Genomic DNA, 25,753 nt, shown 5'->3' on the forward strand with positions numbered 1-25,753 from the left:
CTGGAGTCGGGTCGGGCCCTGCGGGTTGTGGTGCTGTCCCTGTTAACGGCCAGGAGGAGCCCCAGAAGAATAAAGGTTGGAAGGGACGTCTGGAGTCCAACCACCCTGCCAAGGCGGGGTCACCGCGAGCAGGTGGCGTTTGGATGGCTGCAGAGACACTCCACGCCCTCCCTGGACGGCTGTTCCAGTGCTCAGCCATCCTCAGGGTAAAGAAGTTCTTCCTCATGTTGAGGTGAAGCTTTTCATGTTTTAGTTTATGGCCATTGCTCCTCATCTTGTTGCTGGGCACCACAGCACCTAACTTGGAGATATTTATATGGATTCATGAGATCCCCTCTCTCTAGAGTAAACAAGCCTCACTCCCCCAGTCTCTCCTCATTAGAGAGATGTTCCAGACCTCAAATCACCTTTGTGGCCCTTCACCGAACCCTCTCCAGTAGCTCCATGTCCTCCTCATACTGAGGAGCCCACAACTGGGCACAGCACCCCAGATGTGGTCTCACAAGTAGCAGGGGAGGATTGTGTTCCTGGACGTGTGGGAGCAATGCTAAAGGTGCAGCTCAGAGAGCTGAGAGGGGAAAATGCTTTAGCAAAACACCCTGCAGACCATGAGTGGAAATATGGAAACAGTACTATGGGCCAGCCCTAGGCAGTGCAAAGTCACTGTTCAAGCATCACCATGGCACACCATCACCCAAGATGGACCAGCACCAAAAAAAAAAGAAAAAAAAATAAATTCAATTAATGCTTTATTATTATTATTTATTTATTCTTGAGTAAAGCTTTCTTTGGGAGAATGTTCAGCTGCCTTACAGCTTTCCAGCACTTAAGGAAAAGGTAAAATTATCCCATGTTTGCTATGGGAAATTTACCAGTTCCATGCTGCTGTGGGACTGGTGAGCAGTCCCAGCAGATGGTGCTATGATCCTTCTGCTCAGATTATTCCTCCTTTCTGAGCATCAAACCCCCTCCAGCCAGGGTGTGAACCCTGGCCAGGCACACTCATCTCCAGGGAAGCTGGAGCTGTGGTACACCCAGAGCTGTGGTACACAGCTGAGTGCTGAGTGTGTAGGGCTTCCCTGTCCTTGGTAGCCCCAGCCATCCCAATCTCTCTGTGGAGGTGTTTGCAGTACCTTCCTTCACATTGCTGGGAAAAGATAGGTCTGCACCCGAGTTTATTGCTTAACACAAAGGTGCATCCCTGGTGGAAGGATGTAAAACCTATCACCAAGCTCTTGCCTCCATCTGCAACTATTCACAAGGTTGTCAGGATAAGTGTCTGCATTTTTGGAAAGCATTAAGGTGCTAAGATTCATAGGAAGGATGGTTCAGCCTGGCAAGCTTGAGACTTCACTGCACTGCAGAAATTCACTGATTGTACATCCCCTGCCCAGGTCAGATCCAATGCACTGCCTACAGATGGATGGATTTAAAACTCTTCTCCCTTTGTCCAGCAGCAAGGTCAGCTACCTAGAAATGACATCAGCACCACAATAGCCTATTCACAGTCTCAGCTTCTCTGCAAGCCAATAGAGGACAGATAAATTGAGGCTCAGCAGGGCTCAGAAAAGGAGCTTTCCACTGAGGTTGGTTATGGTTTCTGTGTGCTGGAAACCCCATGCTATTTCACCCCTGGCAGAAATAGGTTAGTGTTTCCCTGTGCCCTCCCAGAGGTATTGTAAACCCCAGCCAGTTCACATTTGTTAGGTGCTTGAGATTTGCACTTAAAAGACCAAAATAGACTTAAACATCTACATATAGCTACATACTACATCACTGAAATAAACTCCAGTGAAGTCATCTATAACTGCTTGCCAGTTCATTGCCTTTCTGTACCCCCTTTTACCTTAACTCATGCTGCCTCATTTAATAGACTTCATAATCTGAATTTCAACTTGTAGCTGTTCATAATACTCATACATATGGGTTCTGTGTGTCCCTACAGGCAGTCCAGAGTTATAAACTCCCAGGGAGACATTAAACATGGCTACTGGTAAGGTTATGTCTTCTGGGCAATAAGGCTACTAGGACAAAAATAAGGTTCCTTTTGTGCCTGGGATGTAAAGGTGAACTGGTAGATGATGCTGGCAGGCACCCCAGTACTGAATAATACAAAGGTGAAGAATTTGTGATAAATATTTCTTCAGCATCTTGTCTGTGGTGTATTTTCAACTCAGAATTGAGATGAGTCTATGGAACAGCTCTACATTCCTCGGTACAAGAAAAGCTAGTGTTTTCTGTTTGTTCCTCTTGACAAAGCAAGAAACACCAGTGTTTTTGGGCTATGAAGATTAGAGTGGTTTCACATAATACCAGTACCCTAACTTTGGACCTAGTCCACTGTGATTATTAATAAGGTAATGCATAACATATGTCAAAGCAAAGGCTGTCAAATCTGCCTGACAACTACTCCCATCTCAATCATATAAATTGGCAATGTGGGTGGGTTTTTTCCATAATGTAAACCCATTCCTATCAACTGCAGATTGTACTTCACAGAAGGCTCGGTTTCAAGCAGATGCCAGACTCTCACTGTTCATCTGGAGACAGACACAGTACGTGAACAGAGTAAAAAACTCATTTGTGATTCAAAATAAACACTTCCCTTTCCTTAGCAGCAATGCAGAGCTGCAGAGTGCTCACCTGTGGGTAGCATGGGCTCTAGCAGGGGTAGAGTTTCACAGTCTTGAGGACTATGTGCTGTCCTGAAACTTCAGCTCATCACATCCCCTCTGCCAGCAGCACAGGCAGGTTTATGTGTGAACACCCCTTTCCATCCAAAAGGTAATGGATATAGTGCCAGTGACATTCCAGAGCAAGTCCATGGGGGCAAGGGACTGCTGCCACTGTGTTCATGCCGGAATGAAGCCTGTGTGCTGTGAAAATGCCATGCTTAGCGTGAGACAGGACAGCACACATTAATCTATATATTAACAGGAATAAGTGTTTTGTTGTTGGGGGATTTTTTTTTCCATTTAATTTTCAGGGAAAAAATTCCCATTCCGTTCCCATCATGAACAGTTTCTTATTGCAAACATTGTTCCAAATATGTTGGTGAAAAGACTGTTCCTGGTGGACCTGTCACAAACACAAACAGATTTGCCCCATTAATAAGTAAGAGAAAGGAAAAAAAAAACTCACATGGAACAGACATTTGCAAGGCTTTTATCATTTGGCCAGAGAGCAGAGCAGGATATCAAGGAAGCAACTTCAATTATATCTGCAAGAGCAACATTGCACTGGAAGCACCACTAATGTTTCACGGCTTGCTCCAAGATGTTCTCATCCACCACCTTGTGAGGGAGAGTCACCCTCAGTGTGCCATTTTCCTTCATTGCCTGGCAGATGGTTTCATAAGCAAAGGCATTTCCCGACCAGCAGCGCCTGGCGACCTGTCAGACAGCAGAATGAAAGGGTGTAAAAATCAGACATTTCTCTTGCCACACCCACCTTGCACCATATTTGCGTGAACACTGGCACCCAACTCGTCACAATAAATCTTTCAGCCCTCTGCCAGTTTTTAGATTCCCTTCTGATTTTGCAAGTAATTTTTGTAATATTTCAATTTTATGAGTGGTATTTGGGTAGACATGGTACTTTTCCATGCATAACATTGGACAGATAAACACTGGTAGAGACAGGTACCTTAAAAACTTACAGAATTCCCTCACCAGAAGTAATTGTGCACTCCATCCCAGCTCTGTAAAACTAGCTTTAGATAACAGTGTCATTTAGGCAGTCAGTGCTTTTTTAGTGGGATAAATATTTCCTTTTAAATGCAAAAGGAAAATGTCATTTCAATGCAATTTCAACTATGAAATCAAAGAGCCAAACTCTGTGCCAGCATGGAAGGGTGAAATTCTACCAACAGCTAGAGAAATCATAAACCCGTTTTCCATCAGCAAAACTCTGTGTTTTGATCTGTGTACAAACAAGATTCCCCAGATTAAAAATAAATAAATAAATAATATTAAAGTATACATATATGAGTTTTGCTTACTCCATTGGAAACATCCCAGCTAAGCATCATCTTAGCTCGTTCTTCCGCTTCCTTTGACCCATCCAAAACCAGGCCAAATCCCCCATTGATCACTTCACCCCTAAAATAAAATGTGAGAGAATGAAACAAAAATAATTCAAACCAATACCACAAAATTTACAGGAGTTAATTTGTTCAGTTGTACTGCAAAAAGGATGAGAATACAGAAATTATTCTGAATAAGAGACTATCAGCGATGTTTCATACTTATGAAAAAAGAAAAAGAGTGTTTAGCAGGCAAAGTCTGATTTTCCTGATCTGCAGCAAACCTAGCCCACCTTTCTTATAATGCCCAGCTAGCAGTCAGGATCTGCTCCAAGCAGGGACACCAAAAATTAAATTTGCTCTGTATCTCCTGAGTCCTGCACTGAGTACTGGCTCTGAAAATAGGTGAAAAAATGTTAACAGATCTGATGGGCCAGAGATTTACCTGTCTCGGAGTGTTTTTAAAGGTTAAGTTCCTCATGTTTGCTGCACTACAGCTGCCACCTAGCCAGGATCCTGAGGGTGACAGTGTACTTACAGCAGCAGACAGATGGATCTATTTATATTCTCTTGGGACAAATGACAGAGCATAAGCATTTTATTAAAAAAGTGTTAACCACCACTTAATACACATCTGCCTCAATCATTTCCAAAACAGTCATTCATTTTGTATGAGATACAGAGATGTTTAAATACATCAGTGCCAACTTTTCAGGAAGCAGACTTATTGGCAGAAGAAGAACAGAAATATGTTAAAATGAACAGATTATTCTTGGGGGAAATAACAGTCTGGTTTTAAAGGACAGGGAAAACACGTAGAGCAAAACATCTTGTCTTGACTTCAGAATCTGGCCTGCTTGAGCTCCCATTCCATGGCATATGGTGAATAGTGGTGGATGCAGCTGGGAGATTAATCTTGCTGTAAATCTGTGAGAGTTCTGCCATTAGAGCTCAGCATCAGCAATACCTGAGGGACAGGGCATGTCACACAACAGTACATGGTATGAGAGACTAATGGAAATCCCTGGAGGCAGGATTTTGTCCTCTGAGTTCTATAGTTAATATAAGCTTACAAAATTTACATGGAACAACATCAGACATGTCCATTAATCAGATAGGAGTTGAGAGTCTTCCAGTCCAGGAAGGAATTGTTTCTTAATGTGTACTTTCCAGCAGTAACTTGAGCTTCTGAGGAAACAGGGAATTGAGGCTAAACTAGAGCCTCACAGACCTGAGATCTACTTCCTGAAACTAGAACTCACATTTTCTCAGTTTCAATGGAATGTTGTTACTCATGTGGTGTTAATTCCCTTCCTACTACTTATATACAGTACCTGTGTGCTAAGTAGGACCCTATCACAGAGCTCAGCAAGGAACACAGGGCTCCACATCTCACCATCATCACACTACCATTTTCTGAATTCCCTTCACTTCTCCATTAGCAGACATGTCACTAGTACAAATGCATTTTCTGTTGAAAGGCAGAGTTTTCTTGAAAGTGACAGTTCTTACAGCAGAACATCACTGAATGAATTAGGTTTTTAACCGGAAAATTTGTTTCAAAGTCATGAGTTCAATTGAGATGTTTGAATATTGTAAGATCTGACTTTCAAAATAAAATTATTCCTTTTGATTGATACTGTCAACTCTTTTCAGCCTGGAATTTAATACCCAGGCTGTTTTTACTGTTTGAAGTCTTTCACTAGTTCTGCTCTTAGTCTCATCTGGGGATGAATACAAACAGCCAAGCATCTGCATTTCTTGCAGATTCTTCTTTTTGAATAGCTCATGTTGCTACTGTCCTCTCCAAAAGAAGGGACCAGACTGGATGACAACAAATCTAATTGTGCCAGGGCCAGTTACTCCACCATGCTCTGCTGCTCCTGTGTACAGAGACCAAAGAACACAGCACTACTCTTTACTGTCAGAGTTCAAAGCCACAGAAACCCAGACCTCTGGACCAGTGCTTTATAAAGATATGCCATGTAGGAGGATGATGTTCCTTCAGTGGCAAAATTTCCCCCTGCTTACAGCATCCCAAAGAGCATCCTTTGAAGCTTAGGCATGAACAAGGAGCAGCTGATCTGCTTGCAGCTGGTAAATTTAAAGCCTTTCCATTGATTACCATGAATTACTCCAGTGCAAATCTAAAGCATTCACCAGGATCCGTTCTACTGTCTAAAATCACTCCTACACTAAATACCAACGTTTGTCATGATGGATTTTCTACCAAAACTTCTCTCTGCCTTCATTAGTATTGGGTCACATTTTCAGGTAATTAAAGAAACATGTGGCATTTTGACCTAAGCTACCTCCTATAATTTCCAGATGTCTCCTTCTCAGATGATCAAAGAAAACAAGGCCTCTCTCACAATCAAGATGTCACATTGTCAACAGTGCAGATCAATTCTGCACTTCTGCCTTTGTTACTGCCTTTTTGTTACTACAGTTATCCAGGCTCTGCTAATATACATTCTCCTGCAAACAAACAGGCAGCAAAAAATGAACAATCATTTGCTGTAATTATAGTCAAGACCACGTTAATCTTAAATCTCTCTCAGAGTACATGTGATGCAGATTCCAGCTAAATAAATATTAATCCTGCTTTTCCTGTTTGTCCCACAAGGCTGTAACAGAAAATAAAGCATGTAAAAGGCACTTGTGCAGTCTCAATGGGAAAGTACAGCTGATCTGCCAGCAGTTCCAGGCAAGCCCAGCCTCTGCAGGGAGGACTGGCAGCTAAACACAGTGAAATTACCCATGTCTGAACTCCCAGGGCAGAACCTTGCCAATGACAAGGATTTCTCTCTAATCACATGTATTTTTGTTTTATAAAGATACATAAACTTCCACTTTCACATTTCCAACTCAGTTGATGACAAGAAGAGTTTATCAAACGTGGAGATTTCTTTATGGCAAAGTCAGGTGGATTTTTAGTGCTCCAGAAAAAAGGCAAAACAGGGTCAAAAATTAAAGGTATCTGTCTTTTCCAGGCAAAGAAAGCAACTTTTTATGGCTGGAGGCTGTTTTGCTTCTTTTGCCACCTTTAGATTATTCCTCCCTCTCCTCAGAAGGCAAAGGGGTGCAGCCCTTTCACCAGCCAGGGTGGTGCCACATTAGTTAAGGCGAGCAGAACCACCTGCCTGGCCTGGCTTTGGGGGCTCTCCAGGCCAGGGCACTTAATGACACAACATGTCACCACAGCAGAGCCTCAGCATGCTGGCTTGGTAAGGCTCTGCAGAGACACACCTAATTTTCAGTTGCATTCTTCACTGAAGCAGAGTAATTTGACCACAGAGAGCTATGACTGCTCCAAGAACAAGGTGAGCAGATGTTGTTCTGCAATGACAAGCCCCCCCCGCAAGCAGCCATAAGAAATGATGAAAAGGAGAACCAAACCCTGTTTTTCCAGAGAAATTTTGGTTTCAGTGAATAATGCACAGTGAATAGCCACACACTAATTTTGTGATGTATTACATAAATTACAGCATAAATCTGCTCTGCCTTGTGTCAAAATGGATGTAACTCCTCTTACAAAACAACTAAAACAGTATAATTGAAATTGCAGTGTGGTCAGGGCCAGTTTTCCAGAACTAAGGGCAGTCTCACCATTCAGCCAAGCTGCCTTTGAATGGCACAGAGGGGTAAAAGTGTCCTGGAAGGACTGGCCTTAGAAAGATCAGAAAGGAATAGGATCATTTGCATCTATTGAATTAAGCATCTTCAATGCACAGAACATTCATGGCATTAGCAATTATTTTAGCAACTCCAATAATTAGAATTGTCATAAAAATATCCCAAATACAACATGTTGTGAAAAGTTATTTTCTTTGCTTGTATTTCACAAGCAGATATTTTAAAAGGTTAAACCCAGCTGAGAAAATTTAGACAGAACAGTCTGGTGCCACCTCTGGACCCTCAGACTGAGATGAACAGAGTAGGGAGACATTCTGGTATGTGTTTTCCATTCAGAATTATGGAAATTATGAATGAAATCATGGCTGTGGGTCCTTATCACTGAAATAATCAAAGGCTAATCTTTACTCCATGTACTTAAATCGTCAGAAAGCTTTCTTTTCCCATTGTTCGGATTTGCTCTCTTGCACCCTTCTATGCAGTAGTTATGTCACAGAAATCAAAGGTATTATGAGTGCAGTGAGGGAGTTCTGCAGCTGACCTGAAGGGATGTTCTTTATATTCATCTCATCCAGATGAATTACAATTAATTATCCTAAAATGTCTCTGAGTATAACATCTGCTACGAGTTCTTTGGCTTGCTTTTTTGGGCATATTCCAGCACTGTTTGAAACAGGGAAGCATGAGAGTTCACCACAGTATTTAACAGAGGGTTGTACCTGTCGGTACCACTAAATGAAGACATGAGTGTAAAATGGGAGAGGCTTTGCAGAAATATGCTGGAAAGTACAACCAGAACTAAAGACTGCAGTGTGGCCAGGCTTTCCTGCATCTCTGCCAATCCAGGTAGCCTTTCAGTGCCATATGGAGGAGATTTGTTTCCATCTCCATTTAGAAAATTTCTTTAATTCTGCTTTTCAGTTCAGGCATGTGTCTGAGTTCTGCATGTCATGTGAAGGAGGTGTCTAATCCAGCCCTTACTTGGCTGTGGTCTTTAATGCTACCAGGCACAAGCAGAGAGAAAAAGACTGGGGTTGGCACCTGAGCTGGTTTGTCTCAATAAACCCCTCACTGCACTTCAGCATGGGGTCATTTATATTGGGGTCCTAAATACAGCTTAAGAGGAGACCTGAACATAATCCATCCACTGACACTCTGGCTGTGCATGTGTGAAGACAATGATGGAAGCAGGATCTGTTCAAAAAGACCACAGCAGACTGTTCTTGTTCAGCAAATTAAGCTCTTCAAACTGCTGTGGCCAGTTCAAAACACTTTTCTGGAGATGGGAGCATTAATTAGAAATAGTCATACAACACCATACTTTGCTTTATAATTTGTCCTTTCAGTCCTTGTTTCCAAACCCGTCCTTCCCACCACCACAACACAGTTCTCCTCTGGTACTACACATCTCCAGCAGTTCCTGTCTCTCCTCCCCACACACACACACACAGCAGTAGGAGCAGGATTCAGAGCTTTAGGAACACAAACAAGCTCTTACCAGCCAACTCCACCCCCGTTGTGCAGCGCGACCCAGGTGGCTCCTCTGAACGAGTCTCCCACGAAGTTCTGCACTGCCATGTCTGGGAGGAGAGCAAAAGTGTTACCCATGGGCCACCTTCATTTTTGTGTTCTGCTGCTCCCTCCTTCCACTGCCACCTTCACTGGGGCTGTGGGAAGGCAGGGTTGGAGGCAGGTTTCACTCACAGCTTCTTTCACAGATACACACTGAACATCTCATTCCTGGGAGGAACAGGCAAGAGAGATTTGTCTCCCACTCTCTATCCTGACTTGGGAGGAAACAAATGCCAATTTTACTCTGTGGTTTATGAGGAGGGTGGTGATTCCTGCATTTGGCTCCAACACAAGCAGCTGAAGGACCTACCACTCTTCAGCTCTGAGATAGGGTGGAGAGGTGGAGAGAAATACTCAGGGTGGAGAGAAATACTGAGCACCCCTTTGGGATACCTCAGTCATGGAAGAACAGGCTGGGCACATCCATGTGTATGGATTCAAAATGGCCAGGGCACCTGGAACATTACACACCTTGCAGTTCTCAGAAGTTTGAAATATTTTCAGATCAGAGTGCAGAGTTATTTCAGCCCTGTGCAGAAAGCCAGCCTAAAGCTAAGGAGTTGCATTTCGGAGACAAAAGTTGGGATGAAAATGATATCCACCCCAATTCTCTGAACATGTGGGAATTTTATCCTGAACTGGAACTGCTGAAACCACTAAGAAGGTTTGTCTATGAAAACCCCCAAAGAAACATAGTTTAGCAAACAGATATGATTAGTGCATGATTTCCACTGAAATACTCACTAGAATTTTGTATATACACTGCAATTTGTACTAAGCATATACCCAGAGAGGTGGAAAGAGGTGCACATAGAGGATAAGAGTAAAATTTACTGAAAACATCCAGATTTAATTCAGGAAAGATTCAATACATAGTTCATCATATTTTTAACAGGAAAAAGAAGAGGAAAAACAACAATATCCCCACCAGCCACATCTGCAGACGCACAGCTATGTGTCTGATGGAAAAATGAGTTTACTTGAGTGCTAATCTATGTTAAACCCTTTCAAAAGCTCCATTATGGCATCTTTTATCTGACATTATGTCACTTTAATAATGCAATTATCATAATTACAGAGCTGTCAAGATTGAATGGGAGAGATCTAAATCACCATATTCTCTAATGCACAGATTTTCTCCTCAGCCACTGGCCTGATAAGAGTGGAGGTTGGACAAGGAGTGAACTAACAATGCAATAACTTGCTGCTCCTTGGCTTTGATAAAGGTCATTGGCTGCAAATGTCAGTGCTGAAATACACTTTGCAGAGCAGCAATAACCCATCAGGCTGAGGTACTTTAAAACAAAATGAGACAAACAAACATTTTGGAAATGTTGTGTGTATTAAAGAGGAGCAAATTTCACCCAAATCGGCTCAAAAGTTGTGTTAAAACAACAGGATAGAAGGGAGAGAGGAAGACCTAAGATGTTCTTTTATTGCCTCCAGAGGCTCATCTGGTCAAACAAATTTAGGCCTGGTTTTAAAGACCAGTGATATCAGTGGCCAACAGGCTTTAGATAAGCCCTTGAAGAGGGCAAATGGATCATGTAAATCACAAAATGCAAAGAAAACCACAAAGCATGATGAGCAATGGGGTTTATCAAGCCTTGTTTCTATTGCCCTCTTCTGAGGGCATTGCCTAATGATTACTTACGTTGCTAAGATGGGGACATTACTTTGAATTTCTGTTCTCTGTGCAGCTGCACCATTTTCTCTCAGCTTGTCAGAAGCAAACAGTATTGAAGGCATCTATCTATTTGGCCTATTAGAACTAGCCAACATGCTCAAAAAGTGTTGAAGTGGGACTGATGGACACAGTTAAAAGCCTCATTTCACCAGGAAACCCAGATAACAGGGAACTTTTCCCCTTAAAATTGAGCCATAATTTGGTTCTATTATGAATTCCCATAATGGAAGTAATTCAATATGCTCAGCTTCCTCTATCATAATTTCTCCTTCTACAGCAGCAGATCCTCCAATCTCACACCTCTTTGTGATTGTCAGTTCATGACATACAGAAACACCACTGGGCTAAAGCTATTACCCTAATTTCCACTTTACAGATGGAAAATTGAGGAAGATTTAGGGTTAAAAAGTGCTTAGTGCTTCATTCATTTTTTCAGGTCTCCAACCTGATATTTCTTGGGTCTATTTCTCTAAAAGATGGTTTCACAAACTGAAAAGCAGGGTCTGGTTAGCACAGGTCAGGTGTGCAGAATTAAAGGCTCTTTTTGTAGATAAAATCTACATGATTTGCCCACAGTCACACTTTAAGTGAGCAGCAAGGTCTGACTTTTATTCTTATGTCTTTACTATCAGTATTCCCTTATGACCAGAAAAGTCCCTTTCAGAAAGTCCAGACTGTTTTCTTGAGTCCTCGGGCAATCGAATGAAAACAGCTGTGAACCTCTTTGCTTTAAGCAAGATATTATTATAAACCTGATTTTGAGCCTGTGGATTCCAAGGAAATATGGCTGTAATCAGATCACCTGTTTGAAATAGTGATTCAAAATTAAAATCAAACAGAAGACACAATCCTCTGAGACTGCTCTCCCTTTGTATGCAGATACATCTGGTGCATTTCCATGGAATTTCTAGCAGTGTTCAGAACCTCTTCTATGTAACCAGCTCCACATTCGTGTCTGTATCACTGTTAAATCCCACAAAGCTTCTCAGGAAATCTGATTAATTGAGATTAAAGGGTGTTTTTTAAACAAAACATTTAAAAAATGTTGCATGAAAGAGCTATTTCTGTTTTAAAGTCATTTCCTTGCTGACCCAGGCAGACAAGTCTCAGCTGTTCCACTGACCTGCGCAAAAGGCTGATCCGTCGTAAATGTTTGACGTTTCTCTGAAAGGGCTGTCAGTCCCACTCACATCATGGTGATCTCTGCTGAGGACTACTGGAGCCTGGAAAAAGCCAAGGACAAGACAGTGGAATCCTTCACAGATTGACACTGCTACTGAGGACCATTATATGCTCAATTCACTTCTGTCTTAAGTCTTAATATTTGGGGCCCTGCTAAGGAGTTAGAGTCCCTGTTTGTGCTCTCAACAAATCACAGAATGATAAGTTGTGCTTGTAGGTGTCCAAGCAGAAAATTAGGCAGTCTCATCATGAAACAAAATTTCAGAGAGTTTCTAAACCCACCTTGTGTCGTGTTGTGTGACAGAGCACAATACTGGTGGCAGGCAGAGAGGACTGAGCTCTAACAAACTGGTCCCATGTAAATGACAGGCACTTCTGCTCTCACTGCTTGAAGCTTTCTCCTTTCCCACCTGCCAGCCCAGTCTCAGATATTAAACACAATTACCAGAGCATATCAAGACGGGAGACAAACCTTAATCTTTCCTTCAGAAATGGCTCGATTAATAGCCACAGCTATAGACACACGGCCCTTCTGATCAGAATATAAGATTCTGGCTTGAGAACCAACGACCTGGAAAAGAAAAATGACAAAGGGATAAGGTTCTCTGCAACTGGCTTATCTTCAGATCCCAGATGAATGGAGTCACAGGAATGACCCCTTTCCTTCTATAGAAGAAAGTGCAGATTATTTCTTCACCAACATCCAGCTTCCAGAAAAAAAAAAAATTAAATCCCTCTTTGAACTTAGTTTTATCTCCACTCACACAATCTATGAGATGTATTTCTGTATCCAGCTGCTAGTGTCCAGTAAATTCCAATTTTATCTCAACCTGATTGCTAGACTATAATCCCCCTATCAACAAATCCCTTACCAACAGCTGAGAAGCAGAGGTTTGGAACTGGTGATGGTGGGCTGGAAGAGAAGAGAAATGTAGCAAAGAACATCTGCCCTGCACAGCTCTGCTGTGCTTCCAGATTAGGAGAGCACATATGTGCTCTACAGCATCCCTTGTTGGCTTCACAGGGACAGCCTGCCCGAAAAGGAAAACAAAGGATGAGCCACCGGTGTCCTGTCCTGCTTCCCATAATGCAGGAGGATGGCAGCTCTCAAGCCCCATCATCTGTTTTGGAAAGGGCTCTGGAACTGCACGTGTGAGGAGCTTGGTCCACAGCAATGCCAAGGGGATATTCTGAATAGCACTGTGAAAGAAAGGTGGTTACAGCTGAGATGGAGGGTGAACCACAGATATGTTTCACTCTAGATCCAAGAGGAGATATTGCTGGATTATTTTAACATTTCCAGATGGGGAAGTGAAGGGAAAAAGCTGCTTCAGCTCAACCTAAAATCCTGCTGTGAAGAGAAGGGTTTCAATTGTCAGCCCCAAGAGTTACAGACTATGTTTCCATTCCTGCTTTTGACCCCAGCATTCAAGAACTGCATTCAGGACCAGGAGCAGCCACATCTGCTGCAGGAGGTTGTGCACTTACCAAGCTGTGCCTGCCGGCTTCCCGAATCCAGCGGATGTTGTCATGGTACTGCTGCTTCACAGATGTGCTCACTTGCAAGAGAAAACAAGAAAAAGTACAGTTTGAAAATTAATGCAATATGTTCTAAATTTACTTAATTCATCTGGCAGCACTAGGGAGTCACATTCTACTCTCAGATACAAGCACGCATATAGGAAATGCTGTATAAAGCAGCTGATGCAGCAACTGCATCATGTACTTAGAGAAAGGCACAAGATGCCACTCAGAGGACAGCTGGAATGGTAACTCCCACTTGGATCTTCAGCAAACTAAATTAAACCTTGAAATATGGTTTACATGTACTGCCCATTTTTGGTCTCCTGTTTTATTGCCTCCTAATGCCAATCTATTACTAATCTTTGCTAGATTAGTAGTTTCATCAAACTCCGTGACATTGGGTACTAGAATCCAACCTTGTACCACATAGTGAATAACTCCTTTGAGGCAGCCAGCAGAAATTCTCAAAAGCAGCTTGCAACACACACTTGAGGATAAGTTACACCAATGGACACCATATCTGGGATACAGATTTACACAGCAGTTATTCTGTACAACACAGTCCTTGTATATTTCCAAGGTAAAACTGAGGTCTTTTATCCAATGAAGAGATTTGTATGTATTTGTATTCGTCTCACATTTCTGTGGAACAAAAGCCACACAGGAATATTTTTTATGCAGCAGTTACTTTATGTATAAATCCTCCCTACACCTTGTTTAGATGTATATGTTATCTAAGAAGACATTTCTATGTAATAGGTTAGCATTCTCCAGCTTCTCTTTTCATTTATATCTGTCTCATTCCATCTCAATCAGCCAAACTAAAAAGGAATAGGAATAAAGATATTTCAAGTGAAAGACAGCGAAATATGGCACATATCAGTCAGATACATGGTGACCTCAGCACAATCAGCTGCCTCCAAGGGCACAGCAGCATCTGTAGTGAGTGAGTCACAAAAGGGTTAGGGGTAAGGAATGAGAGAAATGTTGTTTGACTGTCCTCATTTAGGGGGTTTTACAGCTCAGATGGGGTCACTGTGGCTGCAGAAGCTACTGTCTGTAAGCTCTTTTTCTGTGGTCTAAACTATGCCACATTACCTTGCCCTGAGGGTCACACTCAGCTACCAGGGCTCATCTGACCTGTGACAACAGCTGAGCCACAGTGACCTGTTCCTGCATTGGAGCTTCAAGTCAGTCATCTCTGCAGATGCCAAGACAGAATGTTCTCTGTTACTTCCCAGCTCTCCCCGCTTTTCATGGCAAATTGTAACGTACGGATAACGCATGTTTCAAAGTCAAGCTGGAGAAACCGCACACTGCTGACTTGAATTTGTCCCTGAGAAGAGTGTGTGGACTACTGCTTCTGCACTAGGCAGTATGACAGCAGTTATGCAGGGTAAAACTAGAAAAAAGAAAAAGGACAATGTAAGAAGCTCACATTGAACCTGTGTTAAAACACATTGTTTAAGGGAAATGAAAAATATGTTCATTCCTGCAGAGGCAGGCCTTCCATACCAAGAGCTTTAATGATGCTAAAAAGACCTGTCAGTGCTTGAGAGGTTGGCTTCAAGTGATAGCTTCTAAACTCTGCAATGAGGATTAACATGTCAGCACTTCACTTTGCAGGGAGTGAAAGATGAAACAGCTGCTAGTGCTGTCCTAATAGGATTGTGCTGCCACTCAGAAGCTTTAAGGAAGCAGCCTTTATAAGATAATGGGTACTGTTCACTTAGCTTACTATAGATATGTAATGGCAGTTTATTGGAATATCTCAAAAAAAACCCCAACAAAACAAAACAAAAAAACCCCAGAGAATGTGTTCCTTTCTATCACTTTCATAAGCTGTATCAGAGAACACTTACCATATTTTATACTTCACAGTGCACATGCTTACAGAAAAGATCTTAGAGAATCCAGGTAAGATCCAGAAGAGAAGCCAGGTGAGAATACTGGCTGCAAGGACCTATCTCAACACAGCACATCTGTCCCTTCCAGCCAGCTCAAATAAACAGTTGGATTTCATCAGCTATCCCTGGGGAAGTGAGGAATACTCCCTTTTATTTAGTCTTATTTCCTGCAATTGAAAAAAAAATCTCACCATTTTTTCTAGAAAGACTTTCACTGTAGAGTAACTCCATGTACCTCATCTGCTAAACTGCTGCCTCCACCTTCCCATACCAACAGGAATGTGTTTAGAAGTCAGGCAAGCAACTGTATAGCTTCTGGTATTTCATAGGCCCTTGTACACACTGAGGGTTTAAAATACACTGGAAAGCATTGTGTACCCAGAGAAATTGTCCCAAGGAACACAGACACTGGCTCCCTTAGAGAGATTTACGTTGTTATGCATCAGCTCAGCCTTCAAACTACCACAGAGGTCCTAAATCCATGTTACACCCCAACCATCAGTGCTGCATCTCTCATGCAAAGGCCCTCTTAAAAGCTCAGGTAGCTTAGAAGCAGATAATAAAACTACATAAATCTCACAAACTCTGAAAGAAATTCATCTCCACAAAAGAAGAAGAATGGTTAACAGTGGACTCAAGGCCAAGTCAAAGGTTTAGACCTGGAATGCAACAGAGTTCAGCTCTGTGGAGTTTTCACTCAGTTTTTATAACAGATTCTTTCATAAATTTCAAAGGTAGGCTCAGATTTCACACATGTATATGTGTGAGGCTATCCAGATCCAAAAATTTGCTCCAAACCCAGGCCTCATGGAAAGTGGACTGCAAGGGGATTATTCAAGAATATGTATGCAAGAATGTATGTATGCATGAATGGCTGTTTATTTTCTGATCAAATTCTGTTTTTCTTTCTTTTTGAATCAAATTCCCATTGCCAAATTTAACAACAAATTGAATAATAGCCTTGCCCTTAAGCCTGTTCTCACCTGTTGGGTGTATATATGTAATTTTTTTTCATTTAAATCAAGGATATACAAGCAATATATGCTTCAATGCTTTTTGTTGATGCAAGAGACTTCTCTCCCTAGCTTTACATTACATCTGCATAAACACCCACACACTCTTGCACACACAGGAACTGCTTCATTTCCCAGTCTTGCAATGCAAACCATCCAAAGGTCTTACAATGGTTCAGTCCTGAGAGATCATCTCTGGAAGCTGCAGCACATGGCAGAAAAATCACTGCAGATTTCTGAAGACAGATCCAGCACTGTAGTAATGGACTTCACCCTCCCTTCAATAAATCCAAGGGCCGAGGCTTAAAAACATGGAAGTTTCAATACCCACAGAACAGAGTAGGCACTTCTGGGTATTGCATTAAACACAACTCATGCTTCAGTGCTACTTCTTGAAAATTACTCCTCAGGAAAGATGAGGGGAACAGATAGAACCAAGGTCCTTGCAGGGTCAGACCCACTGCACCAATAATTCACCTCTTGGGAGGAAAAGGAGGCTGGACACCAGCCTAACATTATAGGAAGACAAGAGTAGTTTTATTAGAAATGAGAGGCATCTGAACATGGTATATCCTTTTCAGAAATACTACCCAGGATCCTCCCAGAACAAACAGGAGAGCATTCAAAATGTTCACACTTCTATTTGTATTTCAATGTCTTTCATGAAAAAAAAGCAACAAATATTTCAATATTACCAGGAAAAAAAAATATTATGCTCTCATTCTCTAAAAATGGTTTGGATTTCTGATCCATTTCCTTTTGATCTGGCAGGATTCTCCAGAATTCAAAGATTCTTTTGTTGATTCTGGAAAGCACAAACTTTGTTGCTCAGAACAGAACAGCAGAGGACTTCAGTGCTTGGGGACAGTGGCAAGCCTTTGAGCCTGCTGTCTGGTAACTGCAAAGGCAGACAAAGAAAGGGAAAAAGGGTAGGGCCTTCCTCTCCATCCTGGGAGATCAGGATCAATGTCTGCTGACACAAACTTAGCTTTGTGTCAGTTCCCATTCATAAGCAGGTGATATCAGTAATAGCCCGGTTTCAGGGATGTGAAGAGTGGAAGAGTGCAGTTCCTAGATCCTAGAGCAGCATACAGAGCCATGCAGGTATTCCAAACTGGTTCCACCAGTGAGTAGAAATAGCTGTCCATCAACTAACAAGTGATCTCAAAATTGTAATCACAAAAAAATGACACTGGATGGAGCACCACACCCAGGAAACCTGGGTTTCCTGCTGCTGAGCTCCTTGCTAACTCTTGAAACCTCCCTAGATTTTCATGCCTCATTTACCTGTGAGACAGGGGCAAAGCAATTTGACTCCTTAAATTAGTCTTGGAGACCTGATGGTGAAAGTTTCACCTTAAAAGTTTCATGGTGACAAAGTTTAAAAACACCTGTAACAAATAAAAAGAAAGGCTCTTAGCCAAAATTGCTTTGGGATCAACATCCATGGTGCTTTTGTTTTACCTACAGACTACACTCCTACCAAGAGTTTAGACAACAAGACTTCCTGCCTACATGGAAACTGGAGGAGCCTGCTTTCCATGTTTTCAGCCAAAAGCTGACACACATTTCAACTCTTGGGTTTCCTTTTCTCTCCAAAAGCCCCCCAGGGAGGGGAGCATGGGATGATGCCTTACCTCCCTGCCGTATGGCGTCTTCCAGCACTGCCATGGCAATGGAATCAGTTGTAGCAAGGTCCTGTGGGTCACCTGAGGTACAAACCCAGCGGAATGGCCCAAATCCCAGGGAAAAAATGTCCCTGGGAAGAGAACATGTTTCATTAAGAGATAGTTGAAATTCTTTCCTTATTTATCCTGGCTGCTAGCAGTGCTTTTCTTTCATTAGCTGGAGACGGAAGAATTTGAAACATTTTCAGTGCACTAATCTAAACAGAAGCATCAAGGACCATTAATTGAGAAATTAAACAGTGCTGTTTCGTGCAGCCATCCATTGGTATATAAAAGTATAGTCAGGCCAGAATTTCCACAGTCATGTTAGACAGTTCAATCAAGTGCATCATCAGATGAATTGCAGCTTTTCTTCAGTTTAATCAAATATACTCTCCCTGCTGCCTGGTCTTTCTGTCCTTAACCCAGGCTAACCCTGAGTGCATCTCCACTGTCAGACAAGTGCAGGTTCTGACCGAGTGCCTGAGTCCAGACTCATTTGCTGTCCACATTGTTTGCATACAATAATGAGACACGCTTCACTTGAGGGCCGGAAGAAAAGATCTAATCTGGTTGGGGCCTTACTCCATGTTCAGGCTCTTATTCACATGGCATAGGCAAGCTAAGCATGAGTCAGAGGAAAAATGAGTTATAAATCCAGTCCCTCAACAGATCTCCTGAGCTCAGCTGTTTCCACAAGCAGCATGTACAGTGTGGGTGAGAGGCACAGCCTCTTTCCATCATACTTTTAACTTCAGGGCAGATATAAGGCTTGGATGACTTGGAACTGATCTCTACTGCTCTGAAGAGACAAGCTCTCAGCTTTTAGCACCTAGAAGTGAAATTGCTTTTAGTCACACTGTGAGGCCGTGACTTGGCTCTTCTTGAGCAGAACTGCTTAAGGAAAATTTGTGCAAAGGCAAAATGCAGCTATTCATGTAAAGGAGTGAAGAGTGTTGATTTGACAATGGCTGGCCTACACTAACTCTGGCATAACACTTGTGAGAGCAATTTTCCTGCTGCTCTTGCCTCCTTTTGATCACTTACAGTGCACTGTCAATCTGCATTAATTTCTGTAGTACTCTCCCTCTGAACAGAGGGAATCACAAGGTACTTGACAGCATATTCCCAACTCTGCCCAACATACCCCATGATGTGCTGAACATAGGAAGGATATCGAAATTCTGTTTTATTTGCTCCTTTTTTTGCAACATCAGCACCTATAAAAGAATTTTAATAGTCAGTCACTTGATGGAGGGAAACTATAAAATGCAAAACCAGGCTGCACAGAAGTTCCTATGAAGGTTGTACCTCAGCCAGGGAGGGTTGGGGTTTCAAAGAACAAGACAGAAAGAAGGACTAAAGATTAGAATTACAGTGGATAACCCTATCCTACTTGACATACACAGCTGGGAAGATGCATGCAAGATTGTCCTTGTTTCCACCTATAACTCCAGGATGTACTCACCAGCTCTCTGAGCTTCCAAGAGAAAAGCATTGCCATAATCCCAGAAAAACATGCCCTTATCAGCTAGTTTGTTAATAGCAGCCACATGCCTCTTCAGACTGAAATAGAGAAGGAAACAGTAATTCTTGAGGTCAATGAAATATAAAAAAGAGTAATATCATTAACTAACCAAAGGCATGGGAGTAGGAGGAGACAGAGGGAATGAAAAGAGCCCAGATAAATTCAGACATAAGGCATCAACTGAGATGCTTTCAGTCTCTACAGCACCTGTTATCCCCAAATCTTGAAGTGATTTACAGTCTTTGAGGAAACATCACTAAATAGAAAAGAGGTGTCACATCTTTCAGACAAGTTATGCAGCCAGCTCTGGAGATGGAAGCTGATAACGAAAAGCAGCTTGCACAAAACTGCAGAACAGTTTAAGCAGTTCACAAAGCAAGCAGAGAAAAAACTGAAAAACAGAACATCACTGTTCTGGCCTCTACCTTGGCCCAGACTGCCCAATTTACCCTTTCCAGTAGGGGATCATACCCTGGGACTGCATGGCTTGAAGAGCAAACTAAGCTCAAAGGTGGGGGAGATGAATTGTCAAAACCTTTACCTCTCTTGCACCAGCGTCCGGAACTTCCCTGGGTTGGAGGAGAGGAGCTGTTTCCCCTCCTCAAAGCTGAGCTGTACTGGGTAGTACCCCCCATTGAATGGGTTGTGACAGGAGGTTTGGTCAGAGCCCAGGTCAACCAGCAGCTCTCCTGTGGTGTCCAGCTCGTGCACCAGCCTCTCCCTAGGGAGGACAGCAGATGGAACACAAGGGTGAAGATCCCCCTTCTGACAGCACTTTTTCATGAGCATCTAGAGTAATGTACTCAGCACTAAATTTAATGCCTCTACCAAGTCTGGGAACTAATTCCACATTGGCCAAAAAGACAGAGCATTAATGTTCTCATTATCCATTCATACTACTCACCACAGATCTACCACATTCCCATGGTAACCCAGACTGAGGGCAATTTTATTCTTTCTTGCTTCTCTAGAAAATAATAAAAAAGTTTGGTTGAAGAAAATTCACCTCATTCTATCTTGAAATATACAAATCACACACAGATTCAAATCCAGAAAAAAAAAAAAAAGAAAAGCCTGTATGTTGTTTTCAACACTTATCTCAGAAAGAGATCTCTCAGCATAATTGTTAATCACAGATTCCATGAAGCTTGAATGATGCTGCAAGTGTAACATTAGTTGTAATTGCTCCGTGCATATTCATGAAACTAAATGAAGACATGTTTAACATATACAAATAATGTGAAGCATTAGTGGTCACTAACAAAGACTGCTGCTGCTTGGGAAGTCAGACTCACATTCCAAAGCAGACCTGGAATAAGAAGAGGTGTCCCTCAACCCCTTCTGTAAGTAGACTACAATGGCACAGTGCAGAAAGATGTGAAGGGAGGGTTAGGAAGCAGAGATAAACTCACTGGGTTATGTTACAAGCCGTACCTGAGGCGAGCAATGCAATGGTCCAGGTTGTTGGAGATTTCCATCAGCCATCCCTGCTTGTGACGTTTCAGAAGTGCTGCTTCATCAACCTAAGAGAAATAGCAGAGATCTTAAAACTCCTGTTTCCCCCATGCAGTCATTTTTACCTAGAGTTTTTCAATTACCCTGTAGGAAAAAGCAACAAAAAGTAAAGGTAATAGCCCTACTATTACTTGAGTTATCCATATACATGGCAAAGGTATAGATAATACATATATACAACTATTGTTCAAATACTTATTTTTTACCTCATATTTTTTTAAATTTTCTGTTCTTTTTTACTCCAGGTTCAAAGCAAGAAATACTTTTTTTGATACATCACTTCCCAAAATACTTAATGAATCAAAATTTATCATTGAAATTGTACAACAGGTAGTACATTTCTGAAAATTTCAAATTTTCCTATTGTTTATTTTCATTATTATGTTTAAAGGCAAAAATGTTTTCAATTTATTTTTCAAATCTGGCTATTTTTTTGTGAAAATAATGCTTTTTAATAGTTAAGAAAATGTTTTTGTTGTTATTGATCAGCCCAGAGATAAATTTCTGCCATGCTGCCCAAGATGAAGGTAGGGTTTGCTGAATAAAATTAACCCTCACTTTTCTTCTTGGGCTGCTGGTTGAAAAGTTCAACCAAATATGGAAAGAAAAGAGAAAAGTATTTTCCTATCCCAGCTGCCTAATGCCACTGAAAAATAGCACAGAGGAAAACAAAACTATGTCTTTAATTCCCCTTTGCCTGAAATTTGAAGCTCCAGAGAAACTCAGTCCCAAATCTGTACTCTCTTCTGGGCTCAGCTTCTGTGTGTGCCAGTGTGTACATGCCTAAGAGACAGCTGCATAAAAATATAAATGGATGGACCAACGATGGAGGCTTTGGCACAGATTCCATATTAATGGTCCAATGTACAAGCTTGCACATCATTAATATGCTTATAATGAGCTATCAGTGGCATAAGGCAAGTGGCAAAATTGATTTAAACCAATATTCTGTGGTAGCAACAGATTTAAATCCCCCACAGTGATGTGTCTTCATGAGAACACATAACCTGAGTATCTTCCGGTATTTCATTAAAGCATTTTTTACTTCCCTATAATCTTTCCCCATCATTTTAATTCTTCCTCATTAAGAAATTATTTATATGTAAATTAAATAAGTTCTGTATTCAGGGGTTTCTTGAACACCAGGAAACCTTTTCTTTCCTAATTATTCTTAGCGTGGAACACCATCCATCATTTCCCCATCACTAATGAAGACTATCTTTCCCAAACCCCAAATTATGATAATAAATGTCACTGCCAATGGAATTATTCAATAAAGTCAGGTGCCATGGGGGACAGCTTCTTCTGAGATATTTAAATCAGCACAGGAGGAAAAATATTAAGTGGTCTGTATGAATTACAGGAATTGGGTTCATTTAAATCCCCACATAACACAGATCAGATCTTTTTAAATGTTACCACATCCTACATATTTTACTTTAGGTCCCTCTGACATTCCCAGTCTTTCACAGACTTGCTGGCTCAAGAAAACTAGCTTCCTTTGAACCACACTTTCAAAAAATATGTTCATTTTTGGATCACCATCTCAGTAGTTTAAAAACTGCATAAAGATGATGAGTTAATGTTGCCTCCAGTGTAACCCCAGAGAGCCCAGGGCAGCTCAGAGGAGATATCTGGCCCTCCACACAATTATTTCATAAAATCACAATCAGCTTCCTGTCAAACAGGAGAGGTAAAATACTTGCACCACTAATCCCTTCTGTTGGAGCTTCAGAAGCCCTGGCTGACAAAATGATCTCTTGCACAATTCAGTGTCATTTGCATAAATAGTACCTTAAATAAATAATTTCTACATATATATAGCTGTCCACATGTGCTCCTGAGACTCATTTCCGACAAGGATCATCTCACAGGAGATAAAAACCAGGCGATGTTCAGTCTCCTGAACAAAATCATCTGCAGCCATGGAGATGAAAAGGACAAAGGACGGCTGTCAGTGGCATTCACTGAAACCTTTCTTTTGTATTCCAGTGTTTGAAAGACCATGATGACAGAAGTCTGAATAAAGATAATTAATTCATTAATTATTTATTCAATAGTAAATTGAATAAATTTATTTCATCTGCAGGGAGTACCTGCTGAGATCTCAAATACATGCAAAACCCACGTGCTAACAAAAGCACCTTTGCACCATTGTTGTAAAGCTGACAAAGCTCAAGCCTTCTATGAGAGACCTGAGGCAGCCAGAACAGCCAGGTTTACTGGCCCTGACATGGGCAGTCTGACTCATTATGTTTTGCAGTTTAATTGTAACTAAAACAAGTCAGATTGTGATATTCTTACTCTTTCCGCTGCAGTGAGACATGCCCACAGTGTAGGATTTCCAGCTGTCTATAAATGACCTCAGCTGAGAAGGCCAAGCTCCCACTGCAGTCAGCTCTGACTGGAGCTTAGTTCTCAAAAATCCCTTTTTCTGTGGAGGAACAAGAGCCCATCACATGCAGATACTCAGAAGACCTCAATGCATTTGGGTCAGTCCTGGATCTGCTCATCCAAGAATGTTTCTCCAGTGTATTGAAATCAAAGCCTGCCACGAGGAAAGACATGCATGGAAAAGTTTAATGTTCCTAAGCAGTCAATATCACTAAATGTGAGGTGAGGGCCCTAAGTGCAGCAGGGTCCCCAGGCAGGTGCAAAAGAGAGACACTCTATTCCAAAAACCCGGCCTTTTCAAGCCATTAGCTGATTATCTGTTACTTTTAAACCATAACAAACCATAATTCAATCACCAATTCACCACAATGTGAACATGCAGTGGTTATATAACTTGTTTTTCTAGCCCTAATTCAGCTGAATCTCTTTCCCATAGTCCTTTTCTTACTTAGCCAGAGTAACAGACCTGAACCATGATTTTACAAGGTCTCTCTTCTATAAAGCCTCACTTACCAGTAACAACTAAACATCATCACTATGTTTTCACAGAACTTCAGAGCAACAATCTCTTCTAAAAGCTGTTGAAGTGCTTGTGCAATCCCTCCTTCCATCTGCTTGCTAGAACAGAATCCTATGGTCAGCATGAGAGCTGAGAAGGGGGGTATTAGGAGAACCTTTTTATGTGAAAATGTCTCTCACTCAAAACATGCAGGCATATATACTTTACCAAATGATTATATTTGCATTCTCCATTAGATGATACTTTAGGATATCTGTGGATCCAGTGGATCCTATCATCCACAATTCTAACTGTGTGGGCATTAACATTCTTCCAATCACAAATCATTATTAGATTCTCTTTGTTTATGGGAAGAAATAACTGGGATATTTTAGCATATTAGGAACAGAGAAATTTTCCACAAGATGAAAGACTCTCTACAAATATATACTGTGGGAGAGTTTTGGGAACAGGGAAAATGATACTACAGAACTTATGCCCCACCAGAATTTTCTCTGAGCAGAGTTTACCTTCATTACCTAAAAACTGGGATTCTCAGAAGTGCTTCTGATTAACCTCAGATCTCAACAAAGTCCCGTTGACTTCAAGGAACCACAGCATCAAGCAACTTCATTAGTACCAATCTTGTTAAGTGAACCATGCCAACGTTTTTAATGGGTACCTCCTATCGTGTCTAATAAGGGTGCTGGGGGCTTTAATCAAAGTTAAATAACACAACACCTTCTTAACACAGACTTTTTATAGGCATAAGAGAATGTGGTTTTCATGGGAGCTGCCTGTGGAGGTTACACTTTTTCATACATGAAATGAGGGTAGTTCAAACAGAGGGAATGGCTCATCTGACAGCATCATTCTGCATCATTTCTGAAGCAATTCTAAGTCGATATCTTTGCAGTCTGATCCAATGAATAAAGAATGGAACAGCAGTGAAAAATGCTCAGCAATGGAAAAGAGGAGACATATCTTAGAAAATACTATCTTTTCTGAGTTTGGTTTGTCAGTGTCACTTCAGGAACCCAGCAGATGAGCAGAATGAGGGCTGTGACTCAGTACAAGGAGAGAAGACAGAAGGACAGCAGCACTGCTCTCACCTCTGCAATGATCCCCACACAGCCAGCAATGACTGCAGCCTTTGCCTGAGCCCCGCTCATCCCTCCGAGGCCAGAAGTGACAAACACCTTCCCGGACAGCTCCTCCGCCTTCAGGTACCGACGGCCCGCGTTCAGCACCGTGAGCTGCGCACAGAAACACTGCCGTCACCAGGAGACATTTTCACTGCAGTCCTGAAAGATCTTCTGTCCCTTTAGCAAACAGACTTTGAAACTCTGGGGTCATCAGCACCATGAAGCACTCTAATCCTTTAAGAAGGAAATGTGTTAACAAAATGATGTTGTGAAGCCATCTGTCCTCATTATGCTTATTTCTCTCATCATGAAATAGAATAATCAGTGGTTCCCAACATGCTGCTCCTGCAGCATGGAGATTTAAGGGTGGCTGAAAAGGACAGCTTTGGAAAACAGCCAAGAAAATGTTTTTATATAGCACATTTGGTCAATTCATACTTCACATATTGTAGCTAAATAT

General features: G+C 41.7%; 1 protein-coding gene across 5 annotated transcripts in view; it reads right to left on the reverse strand.

The window, feature by feature from the left end:
• Window positions 1-3,149: 3,149 nt before the first annotated feature.
• UROC1 (urocanate hydratase 1) overlaps window positions 3,150-25,753 on the reverse strand; it is a 40,758-nt gene continuing 18,154 nt past the window's right edge. For 3 of the 5 annotated variants that reach the window (XM_088061607.1, XM_088061608.1, XM_088061609.1), the window contains exons 9-21: window positions 25,261-25,404; window positions 21,175-21,263; window positions 20,645-20,707; window positions 20,282-20,461; window positions 19,681-19,778; window positions 19,360-19,432; window positions 18,183-18,304; window positions 13,590-13,660; window positions 12,574-12,672; window positions 12,043-12,142; window positions 9,159-9,240; window positions 4,001-4,100; window positions 3,150-3,392 (exon numbers count right to left, since the gene is read on the reverse strand). In XM_088061607.1, coding sequence (XP_087917733.1) covers window positions 3,252-3,392; window positions 4,001-4,100; window positions 9,159-9,240; window positions 12,043-12,142; window positions 12,574-12,672; window positions 13,590-13,660; window positions 18,183-18,304; window positions 19,360-19,432; window positions 19,681-19,778; window positions 20,282-20,461; window positions 20,645-20,707; window positions 21,175-21,263; window positions 25,261-25,404 — 1,362 coding nt within the window. In that variant the 3' untranslated portion in view covers window positions 3,150-3,251. Of the gene's footprint in view, window positions 3,393-4,000; window positions 4,101-9,158; window positions 9,241-12,042; window positions 12,143-12,573; window positions 12,673-13,589; window positions 13,661-13,695; window positions 17,937-18,182; window positions 18,305-19,359; window positions 19,433-19,680; window positions 19,779-20,281; window positions 20,462-20,644; window positions 20,708-21,174; window positions 21,264-25,260; window positions 25,405-25,753 lie in introns of those variants that run through there. The other 2 variants (XR_015773626.1, XM_088061610.1) reach the window with 2 other exon arrangements.

The sequence above is a fragment of the Pseudopodoces humilis genome, chromosome 13, assembly GCF_049639895.1.
Source record: "Pseudopodoces humilis isolate 2021_Gansu_Grassland_sample_001 chromosome 13, ASM4963989v1, whole genome shotgun sequence".
In the NCBI taxonomy this organism is placed as follows: Eukaryota; Metazoa; Chordata; class Aves; order Passeriformes; family Paridae; genus Pseudopodoces; species Pseudopodoces humilis.